Here is a 21438-nt window from a genome sequence, read left to right on the forward strand (position 1 = left end):
AGTTCTGATGATCTAATGCACAGCATGGTGGTATAGTTAATATTATATGACTATAAATGTGTATAATAATATGTAACTATATTTTAACTGTATCTATTAAGAGTAGATCTTTAGCATTTTCACCAAGAAGATAAAGGTAACTGTGAGGTGATGGATGTGCTAGTTAACCTGTGACAAAATCATCAGGTTGTACATTTTAAATATCTACAATTATATTTTAATTATGCCCTAAAAAGCTGGGAAAGTAAAAAAAGATACCTGTAAACTAGAGAGAGGCCATGGGAGGCAAAGAAAGTATAGGGAGAACAGAAAGGAGAAATACCTAATCGAGATTCACCTTCTAGAAAGAGAAGACTTCTCAAGGTAAGTCTCCTGTATACTAGGACATAGACGTGTGCAGGAATGGCCAGGGTGTTAGTAACTGATTTATGGCTATGGAAATTGCGTAAGAAGTCTAGAAATAACAGAGAGGATAATATGTAGGCTGCTGAAAGAAGATTAGTGAGTCGAGTTCAGAGGTGAGTATATGTGAGTATGTGTGTGGGTGGTTACTAATATGGATGCAGAGGGAGTGACAGACCAGAGATCTAAATGTGGTAACTTTGGGAAGAGAGAGTCTTCTCTGCCACGGTTAGCTTCCTGTGCTATTCTGTCCATGTAGTTGGGCATGTTTCATGCCATAGGTGAACATTATAGAACATAGGAAGGCTCTAATGCTGCTATTCTTCAGAAGTCTCTTTATCCTCTTAGTAATTAATCACTTCTGCTAGTTAATAATTCTTTACATTAAATTTTCCCTATTCAAATTACTAGTGTGTTTTCTGTCTCCTGTCTGGACCCTGACAGATACATTCAGACTAGCAGCTGTTGATTTCTGGCTGCAACAGTAATTCATGCATTCTAAAGCACACATTTCCTTCTCTTCATGTATTTCCATTTGTAAAACCAGGAAGTGCCTAACAGTTGATAGTGTGTTTATCAATTTCTAATGCAGCTATCAATGTGTACATCATAGATTTCATTAAATTTGGTGGTGCTTTTCTGCCATAATCTCTGTCCTAATACCAGTTGTTCAAGGATTGTAGAAGTACAATCATTTACGTATGTCCAGATGTTCAGAAGGAATATCCTATTCTTGATTTAGACATGTATTTTAATCTTGATTTTAAAAACGATTTTATAAGGGACTTTGAGTTAGCTTATAAATGGAAATTTTCAATTGAATTCTTTATATGTGTGTATGTGTGTGTGTGTGTATGTGTGTGAGTGCACCACTTTTTGGATATACTTAACTTTGTCCCATTGTCTACTTTTCTTCCTTCGTTCACTCTAATACAGCAGACACAGATCATTGAGATTAATGGTAATGGAAGTAGATATCTTAATTCTTGGAAAATGCATTTCCATTTTCTTCCTAACAAGGCCATTTTCATACACGATACAAAAGTAGAATTAAGAAATAGACCACTAAATTTCTGTACTATATCCTTTCAAGAATGAGAATTCTACATACCAAATATGACTTATCATATTTGAATGACCCATTCCATTTGCTATTCCTCCAGAGCTAAGCAGATATTACATAGCCCATATCTCAATTGTCACATGCACAGTATCTCATTAGTATCCTCATAATGTTACATGTGTCTATTTGTGAATGAATATTTTCACTGCAGTGAAATTAGTATATAATTAGCAAGTGTCTACTAAGAAAGGAATGGATTTGAAATTGGATCTAACCAATTTAGGTAGCTTCCCTGATGAATTCAAGCTTGAATCAATTTGTACTCAGACTTTTGAATGTGTTATAATTTTGACTAAAAACTGAATCAAGATTATTTCTATAAATCTAATATCTCCTTTCTGAAGTGCTCTCTGATATAAAGTCTACTGTACCATGAAATAGGTCTGTTTTACTTTTCCTTTCATCTCTGAAGACAGGCCTAATAAACTCCTGCTTCATTATAGAGAAAAAGTATTCATTTCTGAGGCTGAGCATTATAGGAAAATGGGTTTCCATATTGTTATTCCACCTGATAGACTATTAGGAAATCTGCAAGTGTATAATTACCAAGAGTAATCTTGTTATTACCAATTGTTCATGACCTGAAAATAGGTTCAAAATTGCAAAAGGTACAATAAGAGATAATTTCTAACATTTCTGTGGCTCACAGCTTTAAGAAACTTAGATAATTTATGCAGCTTGATCTTATTTCTGATAGGATTATTTATGTTTGGTGATTGAAAGGTATTACCAAGTAATTAGTATACATGATTTCATTAATCATGTATCAATTATGAAGGTCCACTGAAGGGTCCAAAAAAAACAACTTGGTGTCAACCCAAGCTAGGGGTCCATGGCTTTGAAAATGCCCTGCTAAATAACAAGGTCCTTAGTCACTTTATTTTCTGGTTGCCATTGAATTAATTAAACTGAGACATTATAATAAACACTAAAGACACCCAATAAGCTTATTTTGCCATTAAGTTGTATATATCTTGAAATATCTAAAAGATCAAGTGCAGTTGATATTTATGACAATAGTCACAGGGGCAAAAATGACAGGAAGAGTGGGGACTGAGAACTAAAACATGTGGCTCATATTCTTCTGTGTATTGTAAAAAATATGAGTTTACAAGGCAGTTGTCAGTTTTAAGTGTTTTCTAGACATGGTGCAACACTGTAAAGAAGAATCACTATAAATCCTATTTTGTGTATTTCCATTTGGAAGTATTTTGCTTTCCAGATAAATGACTTCTAGATAAGTATATCCCGTGATTTAATTTTCAAGGCAAAAAAGAAAAAAAAAGAAAAAAGTTTAATCAACATAAACCAATCAGTACTTTTAAATCTGTGAAATAAATATTTTTACTCAAAAAAATGTATTGCAGCTGCAAGCGAATTTTCAATTCATGAGAGATCCCCATGATGCTCTTACAGTGTCACCTTAAAATTTTCCTGTATGTCCATTAGTTTCCATCTCCTTTGCAAGCTCACACTGCCCAACAAGTTTCAGACACCTTCATGCTCAGCATGCCTAGACTCTTTGTTAAGGAGAAACAGACATAGGACTCCCTGGGGATTTGTTCACACAAGGAATTAAGTCTCCCGTCACCTGATGCTTCTGTGCCTAATTTCTGGACTTTGTGGTGGAGACTGTATGTGGACAGCCCTTCTGTGTAGTCTCACCATGTAGGGCCATGTTGCCTTTTCAGCCCATCTGTTCAACATGTTAAATATTCACTTCTCAGCTCCCAGATCAAGGCCTGAGTGCACAATTTTTCCAATTCACCTTCAGAGAATTGGTAACTATTCTAAATCCTACCTGAAATACCATGAAAGGAGCAGAGGGAAAGTGTATTTCTGGCATTAACAGCTTCACAGACCACCCTTAAACTGTTGGGTCTGTGAGTATTTGAATCAAGAAGTAGCATTCTTCCACGTCTGAGTTTGAATCCATGTATAATAATACTATGTCCATTTAACAGAGAGCAAAATACTAAATTGATTAATGATGGTGTCTAGAATGATAGAGCTGAGTATGAAATCCAGATGGGTACACAGAAGCATTAGCGTGACTGGGGGCTTAATTAATCAGACAGAGCACCCTACTTAGGCCGTTGCTTCCTGCCAATACTGTCAGAGACAGTGATCAGCTCCCCCGCCAACTGGACTTTTCAAAGATTAGCGCCACCTAAATTAAGAACTTTGAACCAATGATTGTTTCCCACTCCTTAGATAACTCACTACCATTTGTAGGGAGGAGTAACAGGAGACACAATGGGCAAGAATTTTAAGACAAAGTTCCTCTGAATGAAAACTAGGAACAAAAGAGAAGAGACATTCCTTTAATTGTAGGTTTCTACATCATTTAAATCCATCACTGGTGGAAGTATTGATTTTCCTAGACTCCATAGATTGGGCTTCTTGGCCATTAAGTGTGATCTAGGCTATTAATGAAAGAAGTTGATTTGCAATTAGAGGACCCTTTCCCCTGCTTCCTGGCCCGTCGTCACACTCCAGGACCCCCGGAAGAAGTGTAGGAGCAGCACTGAGTACCCGAGCTCCTTCCTTTCTACCTCAGGAGAAACCTGATATACCATGTCAGTGAGATCTTTACTTATAGTGCGTTTAGAGGTTTTTTTAAATGTTATTAACCATACACAAAGACAAATGTACATAAAAAGGAATTTGATGCTGATCAAAAAATACTTCCGTAGAATAAACAGTAACTTCATCCACCAGACTAGGCATTAGTGACAAGGTTAGCAATGACATTAATATGTTTTTCTGTGATTAAAAGACATTTTAGAGAAATAATTCTAAAATATATGAATTAAGTTTTTATTACAAATCCTTCCTTGTTTTATATATTATCATGTGGTTGTGTTTCTATGTAATTTTTAAAATACTAATAATGAGCTCTGCCTTCCAGGAATTCATTAATTCATTTAAAACATTTAATGTGGTCCAACTTGGTACCAAACACTGTTTTGATGAGGAGGAGACAATAAATGACAGGACAGGCAAGGGCTTCCTTCTACATAGCTAACTTTGCACTGGGAGAAAAACCAAATAACAACATAAATATATGCATACGTACACATGTATACGTGTTTGTGTGTGTGTGTGTGTACAATAACAAGTTCTATAAAACAAAATAAAATAGGATGATGTGAGAGACTGACTGGATAGTCAAGATTAACCTCTTTAAGAATTTCCATTTACAACAAAATCTACATAAAAAGCCTTATCCCAGGAAGAAGAATGTTCCAGATTTAGAGGACTGGTAATACAAAATCCTCAGACAGAAATAACTTTGGGGTATCAGGAACCTAAAGAAGTCCAGAATGTCTTGAAATTAAATGAACAAAAACAGGGCAGGGTGAGTTTGGGGTTGAGATGTCAGGGCCCTACCGCATAAGGCAAAGAGGCTGAGCTGCATCTGAAGCACTGCCAGAAGGCACCCCACTGGATTTATATATTATATTATCATCCTAAAAATCATTCTGGTTGGGGTGCAAACTGTATTGGAAGGGAAGAGCAAGGAAACCAGTTAAAATCATTACTATTCTCATTTGGGAGGGAGACAATTATGACAGGTTTGTAAGTAATTAAGGTAAAAATAAATAGACAAATCTATGATATTTTTAGAGCTAAAGTTGGCAGGATCTGCTGATCAAGTCAAGGAACATAAGTAGAAATCAATAGTTCTTAGGTTTTCTGATTTATCCTACTTGATAAGAAGAATAAAGAGGAGCTGCCTAGAGTTTTGTTTAGGCCCATATTGACATTAAGATGCCCAATAGATACCCGAATGATGTTGCCAACTAATATTTAACTAGTTGTTTCATCCTGGAATTCTGGTCAGAAGTGGAGATTTAGACTTGGGAGGCCGTGGGCACATAGAGGTTGTGGTATCATTGATGTTTTCTATAAATCAATTGATAGTTTCTATTATGAAAACTGGCAGTGATAGGCAGAAAGTGTACATTTGGATGAAAGAAGGAATAAAAAATGAGAGCAACAACCAATGGACAGGAGAAGATACAAAGAATTTCAGGATCTAGGCAAACCACAAAAGACATAAGGGGTGTAAATAAATTGCAGAGACCATAAAGGAAGCATAGAATGTATAAGACACTGTGTAAAACAAGGATCCGACTACTGGGACTGCCTTTTGATCTCAGCATCATTCCTACTTTATGGTTCTCATGAAGAGAAACCTATTGCATTTTTGTTTAGCTTACATGAAACAAGCAATTGAAGAAATCTGGCTGAAGAAAATATCAAGAAAGAGTTAAAAAGCTAGTTAATTGTGAAAAGGAAAACTACTTTGAATCTGTGTGTGTTTTAACCAGAATTGAAACAGACTGGACATATTTTAGGAAGGAAAACTAAGATTATTTAGAAATTAAATCTAAAATTTAATTTAAAGGAAGATAGAGAATGCTTGATTATTTAATTTGTATATCAAGAAACTCAAAAATTAAAAGGATGCATGAATACTATTAAATGTTTTCAAACTGGTTATGCTTAATACTTTCTTTGTCAAACTAGAGTGGGCTTCACTATAGCTGACTGAATCGAATTAGAAATCTCATTTAAATTCCATCTGCATTTTGGCAATGGGAGCTCTAAAATCAAATACTTGCACACCTTAAATGCAGCCTATTGTTAAATCATGTGAAACATAATCAGTAATTGGGAAGAGTCCGTCTTAAATTCTGTTTCTGACAATCTTTGTGATTTTCATTATATATCACATGGAATATTAGTGTTTTGCTAATGATTGGTCCCAAACAGGGTTGCAAATGATTATCTATCCTTTAGAGGTACAATACCATTTCCATTTATGTACATTCATTCACTTAATTTTTCATTCATCTAACAAATACTTTCTGAGCACCAGAATGTTCAGTAACTATTCCAAGTGCCAAAGATGTTAGAATGGATACTTTTAAGGAAAAGAGAGATACATAAGCAACTGCCTTAGGAAAGTATAAATACTATAGAAGGTAGAAACAACTGTATCTGGAAAGAATAGCCAGAAGCAACCTGCTGTGGCTTCTGATCAAAGTTTTAAAAGGGAGCCAGGCAGAATCACAGTTTAAAAAGTTTTTGCAATTGCTTGGGACAGAGGATACATTAGACAAAGGACAGGATGACAGAGATATTACCAGGAAGCAAGGCCAGGCGTAGGTTTTGATGTTTCTGTAGACTATGCTAGTAGCTTTTTACTTTATTCTTTAAGATGGTACTTCTCAGATTAGAGCACTATACCCCAGGGGATGTATGTGAGGCTTAATGAAAGTCACAAGAGTAACTGAAGCATCATCTTGGACTGTCGAGTTTCCATATAGATTTTTTAATGTGTATTGTGGTAGAGGATGAACTGTATCTTAAAGATAAAATATGGTGGAAAACTTAAGATTTGTCTGAATTTTCAAATTAAAATGTCAAATTTTGGGGAAAAAAAATGCCTTACTTCTCAGTATCTTGTCAAACCCTTCTGATGCCTGAAGTCATAAATTCCTATCTTCTTCAGTTAGGACTGCTATAATAGATGAGGAGAATGAGGGGCGGGGATCAGTTAGAGACTGAAATTGTAGGGTATTTCATCAAATTTGTCTTTTAAAAATATAAGCTGGTAGCAGCATAGCATTAGGTTGATTAGGCAAAACTGGGATCAGACAACTCGGAGACATATTTCGGAATCCACCTGAAGGAGGACCTGGTGATCTGTTTAACAAAGTGTGGAGATGAGACCCATGTTTCTCAGACTTCTCCAGAAAGAGAGATGACTCTCATGTTAAGAATATAAATTACTATTGTTTTATTAGGATCTCTTTCCAGTCTTTGGGAACTCCAGGATTGGAGGAATCTTCTGAAAGGGTCTTATCCATCAGAAGAGTTTGATTAAAGGCCAACACAGCTTTGAGGTTTCCTCAGGCTGACTAAAGCTTGGACGGTGCCCTCCTGCCCTGTGTTTCTTCTCACCCCATTCCTGTAGGTGACCCAAATGGCCTAACCTCAGAGGTCCCTCTCCTGCCTTTTCTGAGAGCATTTACTTCAGAAAAACTTGTCATTGTAAATCCTTTATCTGCACTTTCGGAGCATGCATCTTTTTAAAGCCTTCTGCCAGTATTACAACCCGGAGACACCTTTCTCAGGCATCTGGGAGCTCCCCCTTTAGTGTAATCACCAAGAAACGTAGTGCCCCTGTCTCCCAGTCTCTGCGGGTGGGCAGGGGCCTAACTTTGGCGAACATCTTGATCCAAGTTGTACAACTTCCTTCTGTCTTGAAGATTAAGAAAGTTCACTTTCTTTTGGGGGAAGGCCAGTGAGCAAACACATAGAAGCCCATAATCAGAGACTCTAGCTCTTGAAAGCTCTCTCCGTCTTTGTCACTGCGGAGTCAAGCTCAGACCGAGTTATGGCCTCTCTTTTCTATTACAATAGCCTTGAATAAAGTCTTTTGTGCTTGTTTAAGTTCTGTGAAACTTTGCTTTGACAGTGGGACTCCTCAATGTCCACAAAAGTATATCACCCTGCACTGAATAATCATGTAAATTCAATTGTTTGCTGAAACATGGAGTTTTTATTTTATAGTGAGAGCAGGATACAAGTTCCCCCAGTATATGTTTGTCAGTATAATCTAAAATTTATTTCCAGTCATTAATTAACAAAAATTAGACTAAAGGAAAAAAAAAACACTTGTAGGGAAGATCTAAATCTACCTGAGATATCCCATAATCCAATTCTAAATGTAGTTAAGGAAAATGTACTAAAATACTATAGAATTATTTTTAGCAGTTTGAACTTCGGTGTGCATAAAAGTAGATGATGTTGATGGAAACTTGAAGACACAGTTATATGAAACCCATCAGTAAGGATATCTGCGGAAAGTTAGCCACATTCTCTCAAAGAGGACCCTGTGGTGACATTTCTTTCTGGCCTTAGTATCAAAAGAAACTGTTCTTCTTGAGCCAATATTGCAGCATTATATAATAAACCCTGCAAATGGTGTAATTTGTCAGCTTTTCTTCTGTACTGCCTACTACAAATAGGCCTCATATGAAATACTAGGATCAAGGTAGTGGACCAACTGAACTTTTTAAGATAGGCCATTTTTACCCATATTCTTGGATTCATCTTGTAAACCCACTACCTTTTTCTTTTCTTTCTTTCCTTTTTTTTTTTTTTGTACTTTTAACTTTGAGACTAAGTTCCTATGTTCTATGTCACTTGTTCTCCCATCTTCTCCAGGACAGGGCAAACTGGTATACCCAGATGAGCAGACAGACACATGAATGAATGAACAGTGTGTTTGATATAAAAAGGTTTGCTTTGGAACTCCTTTCTCAGCTTTTTTTCCTTGATAAGGCAGCTGTACAACTTGGATTGAGACATCTAAAATCCTTGGCAGAAGATATTACCAGAGGCAGCATTTTGGTGGGGACATCTAGAGCAGGAGATATGGGGAAAGCCACATGAAATTTAGTAATCAGGTGAATATTTTATGGGCATGAGCAACCAGAAATACATGGGGCGATTCTATGGTGCGACAGATCCCATTAAAATGAATGAACTATAAACAACAAGAAATCCGACAGCAGATTGCTTGGGTTTGAGTTACAGTTCTGTCACTTATTAGGTGAAAGACATAGGCAAGTTAGTTATATAACCTCTCTTCATCTATATCATACATCTTCACAATAGAGTTAAGAGCAGTACCCATCTTATAAGACTGTTATTATAGAGGAAAGTAGATGTAAAGATAGTAAACACTATGCAATTGTGACCCAGCTGGTTTGATCTGAAGACACATAAACCACACACTAATGTAGGTAGTTTTAGAGCACCTTACATTAAGCTCTTCCCTGCAAATCCTTTGTATCTAAAATTATGAGATGCACAGAAACTCAATGAAACATACTTTACAGTTAAAGGCAGCAATTTATCCTTTTTCTCCATAAAATAGAAATCATGCTCTGTTTTGGCATATAAAGTATTGTATTCATAACTGAGTTGAGTAGCAATGCTCCCTTTAGGCCCCCAAACAGTTTGGTGATAAATATATATATCTTTTTAATTTGCAAGAGATTGATATGGATATTTCATAATTCATCAACTTTTAACTTATCCTTAAGGAGTTCATTTTTCTTTGCAGTTATTTATTTCTCTCCTGGTACATCCATGTTTCTGCTGTGTGATTATTTTTGTAAAAAGATGCTATCATCTGATTCAAATATCTTATTTAAGTGGAGGTACTGATTATAAATTAACTTCAAAATGTAGTGAAAAAGTTTATTAAAATTATACCATCCATTTTGCATAACTGAATAATTCACAGAATGTTTATATGGGTGAATTTATCACTGAAAGCTTTATATATAGCATAATAGAAAATTTAGGTTTAAAGGTAACTTCTTTTTTTTTGTTATAAAATTGAGAACCCTAAATCTGAGTACCTAGTGATTGTCAAAGAGCTAGTCATTTTTAGGAATCCACTCTAGCCTTGCATATACTTATCCATTTAAATTCAAATATTTCATGAAACATGAGACATTTTCAAAATGTAATTGAAACTTATAGCAAATGAAAAACAAAACTGAGCATTTAGCATGGTAATGGAATCCAAATATCTTCCTATGAGAAGCAATGGATTTTGGACCAGTTCTTACCTTCAACTGCTAAATGAGACATTTTTGAATAGTTCAGTATTTTATTTCTTGTGTTATGCCTTTATTTGCTCATAAATGGTTTATTTGCTGTTTTGAATTTTGTGATTTAATTACAGATGTTAGTTACTGGTTCTCCATTGTGGAAGATGAATCTCCTCATTAATTCCTCTCCAATTTTCTGTCAGTAGATATTACTTTCAGTTCTTATGTTGACTATGTTAAAAAATACATTTAAGTTTCTATTTCTGAATCAAATTCAGAATACCTATTGACTTTTATTAAAATTAAAGGTGTTAGTGGCCTTACCCTTCCCTTTCCTGATTAAGTCTTCCCACTTAACAAATTTTATCACTTACATTATGTGTTTACTTTGTCATTATTGAATACATTAACATAAATATAATTAAACCATCTGTGATTTTTTTTTAAAGTTGAGTTTGAAAGTTGAAAATGAGTCACCAACATTAACATTATTATGAATATGTAAATATTCATCACTAAAAAAATGGCAGTAGTATTACATTTCTTTTTTGAAATTTCCTGTGTTGCAACCAAATCCATTTGAAGGGCAGTATTTCTAGCTTTGAGATCAAATAGTTTATTTCACACTGAATCTATTATTCAAATCAGGTCAAAGTTTAGTTTATTAGGCTGTCACCATCTTTGTATGTTAAATTTTTGCTCAAATTTATGGACTTCTTTATTTTTACTTAGAGAAGAAATTAAATTCTTCTGAAGTTTTACAGTAGAATACTGCTTCATGTTTACTTTTATGTAGAATGGATCCACAAAACTATCCTTGAAAGAGAATTTCTAAATTATCCTATATCTCTGTAATTTGTTTGAGTGACAGAGTGCTTAATTGGTCTTACATGTGATTTAATTTTTCTCTCAGATTTTCCTTATTATGGCTTTGTAATAGATTTTAAGAGTTATACTCGATTTCTTTATTCTTACAGTGGATTTTATTTCCACTATTATACTGTTAATACTTCTGCCTTTTTATTTTTTTGATTATTTCTTTTACATCTATTTTGTAGATATAATATTACTCCATATTTCTCTGAGCAAAATGATTATAATTTTTAAAAAAGACATTTCTCTATTGCCCATTGAATTTCCCTAAGAATGTTTCTTGATGGATTCCCAGGACTCAGCCATGAAGATCTCTCTCTTTCCATTGCCTCCTCAGCTTTGTTTATGTTTCATCATTAACTTATTCATGTTAGCTTTCGTCAACTTGAAATTTTGAAATATTCAGTCCGCTCTGGACACCCTTACTTAGTCAATCTCTTTGTTCTTAAGACTCAGTCCTTATTTATTTACAAACTATCCAGAAGGTGGAAAGATAAATGTGTAGGTTAATTGTGCAATATAGAGCCATTACTCAGGATATGAATTAAATGCCTTTAAAGTAAGAAAATCATAATTGTTTTTATAATTACAAAGAAAATAGTAAGGCTTAATGAAAGTCACAAGAGTAACTGAAGCATCATCTTGGACTGTCGACTTTCCATATAGATTTTTTAATGTATATTGTGGTATAGGATGAACTGTATCTTAAGGATAAAATATGGTGGAAAATTTAAGATTTGTCTGAATTTTAAAATTAAAATGTCAAATTTTGAGAAAAAAAATGCCTTACTTCTCAGTATCTTGTCAAACCCTTCTGATGCCTGAAATCAGCCTGTTATGCAATTTTTAAAAATCTAATATACATATTTGTATGAACTGTTAAATTTTAGTTAAAACATTTCAAAATTTGTCATAAAATATGTAAACACAGTATATAATATATAAATACATAAAATTAAAATTTTAAATTTTAAATTTTCATCCAGATATTGGCATATATAGAAAAATACATAATATATTTCTGATTATCTTGGGACTGTCTTTAATACAATACATAAAATAGATAAATAATTCTTTCAAAAAAAGCAAAAACAAAAATACACTGGTTAAATTCCATATGGTTCAGCCATTATTTTATTTGAATGATGTTTACTTTGCATAACATGAACATGTTAACAATATAATGGCTTGATTTTCCATGTTTGTCTTTAAATAAGGCATGCTTACATCACTTTGCTAAACTATTTTTAAAGTAAATTATAGGTATGACCCCTAAAAAGGGCTATAAGGCAAAACATGACAATAACATATACAACAATTAGAGTAAATAGATTTGTATAAAAATAAGCTTTCTCTGAAAATAAAATTTACCAGTATGTGTTGAACATACCAATATATTCTGAGACATGGAATAAATAACCCAAAGTAAATGTGAAATTTTGCACCTGTAGAAAATACAGTAAACTATTATTGACTGTATTAACTATTATATCATTGACAATGACATTTTATATGGGAGATTTAATTTCTTGAGGTGCTTAATTTGAGAGAATAATATGAATAGGGTTAAGTTTGAAACATGTACTAGGAATTAGGTTGAAAGTAAAAACCAGACTTATGGATGTAGGGAACATGTCACGGGAGTATAGAAGAGCCTCGAATGCAGAGCACATTGAGGAAAAACAGTGTAAGTAGTTAATGCTGGGGAAATGCACAAGGATAGGAGGGAAACAGAGAGAAAAGTAAGTCAATGAAGATAAAAGCAGGGACTTAGAAACAAGATTAAGACCCAACTTCATGTTGTTCAACAAAGGCCAGTTACTTGGTAACATAGCTAATTTTTGTGAGGTTATTTAGCATTTCACTGGGTGCTATCATATGTAACTCCTATTGGTCCATCTTAAAGTTCACTGGTTCTTTTTTCTGCCATCTAATGTCTATACCTATGAGCCCCATTAGAAAACTTTTCATTTTGGTAATTTGAATTTTCAAGCACAAAATTTCCTTTTAATTGTATGTTTCATTTTATCTTTTGGGATTCCATATTTATTTTCCACATGCGTAGTCTGTTAGGTTTAAAGCAATACCACAGTAGAATTAATTAAAAATCAACACCAGAAAGACATTCGAGAATATGGCAATATGGCAAAATTTGCAACATATAAGTAACACATAGGTTGAAGAAGATATGACAGGAAATTTTTCTTAAATGAAATGATAACGAATACCAGCATATTAAAATATATGTGAAAGAGCTGGTTAGATAGAAATGTATAGCTTTTATGCTTATATTAGGAAGCATAATATAAAGCATAGTAACTTTAGCAATCTAAGTTTGTACCTCAACAAGCTGGAAAGAGAAAATGGAATCCACAGTGAAAAAGGAAAATGACAAAAATCATAGCAGAAATCACCACAATAGAAAACAATAGAGGAAATCAATACCATGTAAAAAGCTCATTTTTTGAAAAGATTAACAAAATTTATAACCTTTAGTTAGACTAAGAAAAGAGAGAGAAGACACAAAAACGAGGAATGAAAGAGCGGAAGCATTACAGATCATGGGAAATATTATGGGCAACTTTGAACCAAGAAATTAGCTTAGATGATACATAAAAATTGCTAGAATGACACAAAAAACACACACTTATGTAGAAATAGAAAAAAGATAAGTAAATGAACTGACTTAAAATTGAATAATTAATCACAAAGTAAAGCATTGTCTCAGATGTCTGTACAGTGAATTCTATCCATTATTTAAGGAAGAAATAATATCCACCATACACATAACATATACCATAGAAGATGAAATTTGTTCCAATTTTCCAAGTAATTCAATGAGGCCACTATTACCAAGGATCAAAGCTAGGCAAAGACATTATATACATATACATACATACGTATGTGTGTGTGTGTGTGTGTGTGTGTGTGTGTGTGTGTGTGTGTATATATATATATATATATATATATATATATATATATATATATATATATATAGAGAGAGAGAGAGAGAGAGAGAGAGAGAGAGATGTCTCTAATTTCAAAGGTGGTAAATATGGCTCTCTTTGACCCTGAAAGTAGAGGAAAATGGAATAATGGTTAACATTAATGATATAGTAAAAGTAATGATATCTGAAAACACAATTATCTGAAAACTTACAGGTCTTTTTTTCTCCTGATTTATCTATAAAATTGAAATATAAATACTTAATAATATTAGCAAAAACAAATTGTAATATAGATTAGTCATGTAGTTATCCACTGTGGGTATTAGAAATATACTCATTGATTTAACATGACAATGACTTAATTTAGAGATTATTAAAAGAATATTGCATGTCAGACCTATAGAAGCATTGAGAATCAGCTATGGGAGGCTGACGTAAACAAGGGAGCACCGACAGGAGACAAGAACAAAGCAGACAGCGTCACCAGTGTCCGTAGTGAAGTATGGCGCTGACATTAGGTGGTCTAGTCTGAGGCACTGTTGTCTCTGGGCCCTTGAAAATCTGTGTGGTTGTCCTGATGCCACCACCTGAACAGCTACTATGGTTTTTTGCCGTCCCTGTTCCTTTGCACCAGCAGCTTCCTTTCAAATTCCATGATGGGTCTATGATATTAGCCAATTTTAAGTTACATGCACAGGTTTAGGGGTGCCTGAGCCTGGGAAAGAAAATAATTTGCATTTTCACTTTCCATATCTAATGGGAGTCTATAACTTTATAAAGAGTTCTTAACTAGATAATTCTCCAGACACCAGAGGGAGTGCATATGAGTAGTATAAGTAAACAAAAGACAAATTCTACTGAATGCTCTTTGCTTAAATAATTTTACTGAAAAATCATCGTTTTTACTGATGAATTATCTGATGTAATTTGTGAATATGAGAATTAGTTGAGTCTACAATAATTGTTGGAAGAGGTTATGGAGAGGATGTGACCTTCAATTAACCTTTGAGCTGGACCCAGGCAGAGGCTCCTCACCCACTCTTTGTCCTTGGAATGTATGGTCCGCCCACCATTCCCACAGTAGGAGCTGTTTCAAGGATCCAGCCTTCATAGAGTCATGTGTTTGAGACCATCTGGATTAAATATGTGACTGAGCCTGGTTATAGCCTCTGTACAAACTTCTAAGATTCTGGTGGGTGGGTGCAGAAATCTGCTAGTTTTGCAGGTGCTCAAGACAAGCTTCATATGTAAATTCCCTCGTTTGTTAAAACTACCACCTACCAATCTGGAGCTATCAGCCTCTTTTTTCTGTCTCTCCTTGCCCTCCATATACAGGGAGCAGTTTGTGAACCGATAGTAATTTAATGAAACAAGGAACTGAGAGGTTTTTAATTGTTTGTAAAGAATCATAGACAGGACCCAAAAGAATATAACAGTTTGTGAAGGAAAAGGCATCAAAGAAAGTCAGTTGGTTAGCACTATACATTCATATGTAAAAGTCCTATATGTGTTTATTATTAAGGGAATAATGGACATTTTTAATTCTCCTAGGTCTACTGAGATGAGAATAAAGCCCTAATTGCAGTCACATCAAAATATAAACAGAAAGTGTAGATATCTAGATGATGGCATTAGACAATGTGTTGATTTTTTGCAGACAATTGAGAATCTCATATATTCTGAACACAATCTTATACTGAGTTGCAAATTGCCTCAGTGACACTTTTATAATGAAGTGAATCCTTTGCTTGCTTCTAAGTAATAACTGTGAGATTGATGATTTGGGGCCTAAGTGATGCCTTTGCAAATGAGACCACTTGTATTGGTCTTCACGGCACCTTAGCTGTTGGTGTCAGAAGGGATTTTAAAGCAGGCACACATGCTTCCCAAAACTGTGCTAATTGAAGGTTAATTTGAGGTGGAAGTAACTCCTTAATTTAGATGATGTAACTCATCTCATAGACATGCATATTAATTTTTTTTCCCCAGGAGAATTTTTCAGTAGACAATATCTGCTTGGATTATTTTACAACATCTTCACATCATCACAGAAATAGGTATTTTTCATGTTGAATGAATATTCTGTTTTTGTAAATGAATCGCGGTTTTGTTTTTTTTTCATTTATTAACTATAAATCCATCACACTTCTTTTTTAACACTTGTAATGTTTCTTTTTATACCACATTCCATCCTGTTACTCTGGTAACTCTTATACTGTGGACTTTGTCAAAGTATATCACTTGTTTTATAGAGAACTGTTCATGTTTTAAACAATTTATGGATTTTTCCATTATGTGAAAATTCTCCTGATGGGAAGACATTTGTTTTCCAAAATTGGACAAAGTAACAGGACTTTCAATACTTTCATTGTATGCAGAGCAAATACTATCAAAGCATGGTTATTATAAGACACAGTGTGGCCCAGTATGCAACTCCCCAAAATATTTCTAAATCTCCTCCTGTATAAATGACTAATTGGAAAACACGAGCACTCCGTAGACTTTAAGCAGTAAGAAAGTACATTTGTTTTGAAAATTATGAATGCCACGACTGTTTTATTTTTCTTTTTCCATATTAAATCTACGAGACTGTTTTAATGTGGCTAACCTTCCTAAGAATGATAAGCTTCAGAAAATATTTGGTCACTTATAAAAATTTAACATACTATTTATCATCAACAAAAACTGAAGATAATTTCTTAAAATTCTATGACAGTGAGCAAAAAACAAGATCTGGAGAGTTGAATTTCAAAATATCCCCAACTACTAAGAACAGACCAAGGGTTTCAAATGTGCCATTTTTTTTTTCTCATGAAGTTGATCCATAACCAAAATACCATATAAATATTTTTAAGGTTAAAAGTATTCTTTCATTATTACTTTTAATTTTCACCTTTTCCGCAGTTTAATTAGATGTTCTGTGATCATATTTTTACTTAACATTTCATTTTGTCATTGATAATAGTAATACAAATAGATTTTCTATTTAATTAAAATATGCTGTTTTCTATTTAGATGCATAGAACATTGATTTTTTTCCCCACCCCAGATTAATTTCACTATTTTAGAGAGAAAATAAATTAAAAATATTAGAAAGATTGCCATTCATTTAATATGGTAATAGAGTGTTTTATATTAATGCCAACCTTTCTAGTTAAAAATTGGCAAAAAATAATTAGCTGCCATAAGTCTTACAAATCAATTCAGTGTCATTTTAGGCTATGTTTTCCATCTATGCAAATTAACAGATAATCTAAGTGACATAATATAAAAGGTCAGTTTTAGTGCCACATGTTCTAGGTGGAGCATTAATGGCAAATCTGCACTTCAGAGCTAGTTAAAAGAAAATGTTAAAACTGTATAGTTATTGGACATTTCTGCTTTCCTTTCTTTCCATATAGGCCTGCTCTGTGAAATTAATAAAAAGAAATGTGATTTATCACTCTGCCTCCATAACAGGACATCTCCAGAGCTCATGGATAAATTCAAATGCATCTGTCCCCCTAGCTTTATTGGTAAGTAACATTTGACCGCTGTACCTTGTAAAGCACATCTAGCCTTAGGGGACATACGGTAGTTTGTTACTGATTCACTAGTCTTTCCTGTGTGTTTCTTTTTTATTTAGTTATTCTAACATTTGATTTGCATCCCAATAACCTGAAACATTTATTCCACTGCTAGACTCTAAAGCAGAAAAACAAATTAGTTCATGCTTAAGCAGACTTTGCATGCTTACCATCTCAGAGGAGATTAATCTGCATTTAGTAGTTCCAAGAGAAGTTGTTGCAGTTCATAGTAAAGTGAAATAAATGGTTTCTGACACTCTGTGGTATTCTTATCTGATGAGTTTAGTGTCCAATATCACCCCAAATGCATTAAAAGGTTTGGGCAAGTGTAAGAATTACAACCTGGCCCCAGCTTGCCTTATGAAAACTAAAATATTCTTATTATTCTTTAAATATACCGGACGTGTGAAATAGACGCAGCTAAGTGCGCTTCACATCCCTTCAACAAGGGAGCCGCCTGCATTGACCAACCTGGTGATTACTTCTGCCCGTGTGTGGCTCCATTTAAAGGTAACCAACACCAAGGGAGAAGGAAAGGCGAACACAATTAACTTTAAAAAGCATTTCTGTCTTTTGTCTGAACTCATTTCAGGCCCCCAACATTATTAGACCTTTATTTTCTTAGTCAGCTTGTAAAACTGACCGACCTATTATCTCTTAGGCAGAAACTAGAGTGAAATGAGCTTTTTTTACACATCCAATAAAACAGTGGAGTTTCTTATTTTCCTGTGAGAAGGGCCACTAATACAACCAAATGATAAAATGGAAAGTAAGGAGTATATAACCAGCCTGTCACATTATATTTGAAATATTTTTCCTATTCTCAATTGCTCATGAAGTTGTCAAGTTTTTTTTCTTTCAAACTAATCATTTTTTAAAGTTTTGAATGTAGCTATATTGTGTTTACTAGTATAGTGAGCCATTAACAGATACTTTATTTCAATTATAAGATACTTTTTAAGCTTCATTTAAGGGATTTTTTTTTCAATAACAAGTTTATGCTTTACTTTGTAAAATATATATTTTGCTAAATTATTATGCAAATTAGTGTATAGAGAGTAACTCACTGGATGCTACCTTGAACTTTAGTATCTTTTTCTAAGCCATGGAATTTGAAAACTACGTTTGAGTTCTCCAGAGAAAAAGAGCACAGTGAATCTATATCTATACTTAAATCTGTATCTGTATGTCTAATATGGAGACTCATTAGGAGGAACAGCTCACACAGCTGTGGAGGCTGAAAAGTTCCATCATCTGCAAGCTGGAGACCCAGAAAATCCAGTGGTATAATTCTAGTCTGAGTGTGAAAACCTGAGAACCAGGGCACGGGGTATAAATCCCAGTCCCAGGACAGAAGAAAACCACTGCCCTAGCTCAGTAGGCAGGCAAGAAAGGAACCCATCCTGCCTGCCTTCACTTTGTGTTCTATGCAGGTCCTCAACAGAGCACCCAGGCTGTTACTACCACCCACATTGGGAAGGGCAGCCTCCTTTACTGAGGCCACTGATTCAAATGCTAATCTTATGAGGAAACGCCACCAGGGACCCACTGAGAAATAGTGTTCAATCTGGGCGCCCTGTGGCCCAGTAAAGCTGACCCATGAAAATAACCATTGCACCGTTCAACTGAATATAATCCATTTAGACACAGTCAAATGTTGACCTGATTTTCTTAGATCTTATTATTAAAAAACGATTGCATGAGAAAGTTCAAATATTTTGCACCTATTTAAACTCAGTTACAGTTTTGTTCTCTGTTAAATGGAGAAAAAAATATACCTACCTCATTGATTTGAATGTAACTTAAATGAGATGTCATATAAATAGCACATTGCCTACCAAAAATGAATAATCATCAAATGTTTAATTATAACTTTAAATCATTGTCTAACATGTATATGTAAAATCCAAATAATAGGCAATATTTTATGTTTGGGTAGATAGGATTCAATATGTATTTATTTAATTATACATCTTTGAAGATACATGGAAAATAGTGTAAGCCCAACAAATAAAATCCCAATAAATAAATAAAAATTAAATTAAATTTTCAAAATAAGGTCGACCAGAGCCTACACCTTACTGTTTCATATCACTCTCCAATAAAAGGACCCAGATCTCCTTAGAGATTTGGCTGATTTTAGGACTAGGCAGTATCTTAGATTTGTAAACGTATTTTAATGTTCAGTGGGTTTTCACACAGTGACAAATAAAAAAATAAGCAAAAACAAAGTTAAACTATTATAAAACAAATGTGCCCAGTAATGTATATAATATTTTTCTGGGAATAATGTCATGTCATAAAATTTATACTAGAAATGCATTAAACTATGAAAAACAGATTTTTCACAATTTCTAATTCCTTTCATATTTTTATACATCTGTCTGCTAGCAAGCTTGCCTTGTATCATAGAACCAGGCTGCTTGTTCCCTCTTTCCTTTGCTTCTTGCACAAGCTTAATTATCTTCCATATATATGGGACCATGTGCATGAATTCTGACCAGTAGAAAATGGATGGAAGTTTTTATCTTGCAGTCTGTTCCATTAAAACGCCCTATAAGTCTTTGACTCCTTCCCTTCTACTTTCTCATTCTAAGTGAGATGTCTAAAAAAACTAGAAGGAAAAAGAGCTAGGAGATGGAATGTGCACCGCTTTCCTTTTTATGGGAAGTATGTGATTCTATTCCTCTGTACCAAATTAATGTAATCTTTCCATTTTGAGTGAAACTTATGACAGAAAAAGAATACACATATTTATGAACTTATAAAGTATGAGATTCTCTTTTTTAAAAAATTCAAACAATATGTATAGTTGATTACTAACTGACCAAATATGTGAATTTGTAAAATATAATCCTTTTTTCCTATTTAAGAATATATACTCTAGTTCAAACATTTTGCCGTTTGGAGAGGTTGTATTCCATTGCTAGTTATAATTTACTAAAGCATACACCAAAGAAAGGAATTTATCCAAAATGTGTATTGTGATTATATAGTCTATTTATGGGGACAATAGAAAATAATTAGAAAAATCTTTGTATAATTACTGCTGGAGAGCTGAATAATACAGTGTTTTTATGTGTGGTAGTTTCTAGCATTATAATTACAGATCCTCCACAAATAGCATAGCTTTCACACATTATGTTATTAATGTTATATATCTTTTTTGAAATCTGTCGAATCTCTTTTTTCTTCTTTTTTAAAGGAACAAATAAATGTGGATAAAAATTCCTCAGTACAACAGTTATTTTTCCATGAGGTGTTCAACCACTGAGGTTAGCTAGTGGTTCGTTCTGCTTTAATCTAGGCTCCCTTCTAAGCTCTGCTATTAGGAACGGAACCTAGCAAACAAACATAAAAAGTGCAGTTCCTTCAAAAAGACAGGGCATTAATATTTTGTTTCCTCCTTACTATAAACTGTTTATTTTCACCAACTAATAGAAAATTTTAATAAATAAAAATAGGTTTTCCCCTTCTATGACAGAAGGAGCTATTATGATTTCCCTAAAGAAAATCTAATGCAAGAGAGCAGGATATGGATTATGCATATGTTCGACATGTTTAGCTACCAGTATTTTCTGTTTTAATTAAAGCAAGAAGATATAAATCGGTCATTCTCAATGAGCACTGCTGTCATTATCCAATATGTTGTCACAATCAATCATTGCTCCCTGGGGCATCCTCTCCTAAAGCCCTCTATGCCAACATGTCCAAAAGGAATTCAGTGATATTTATTTGATTATGCAAAATGTACTAAGTAGGGTTTTTATGTTTCCAAGTGTGTTATAAATGAAAATACATAACTCCTCAATGAGCAAATTTTCTACATTTGAAAAAAAAGAAAATTATTATTCATGCACACACACATTAAGTACAGTTAA

General features: G+C 33.8%; 1 protein-coding gene across 1 annotated transcript in view; it reads left to right on the forward strand.

Annotated features, from left to right (window-relative positions):
• The window catches only part of EYS (eyes shut homolog), a 1533253-nt gene that overhangs the window by 478256 nt on the left and 1033559 nt on the right, over window positions 1–21438 (forward strand). Inside the window, 1 exon segment of the mRNA XM_073224289.1 lies at window positions 17983–18067. Within this exon segment, the coding sequence (XP_073080390.1) occupies window positions 17983–18067 (85 nt within the window).

This window comes from Manis javanica, chromosome 16 (genome assembly GCF_040802235.1).
Source record: "Manis javanica isolate MJ-LG chromosome 16, MJ_LKY, whole genome shotgun sequence".
Classification (NCBI taxonomy): domain Eukaryota; kingdom Metazoa; phylum Chordata; class Mammalia; order Pholidota; family Manidae; genus Manis; species Manis javanica.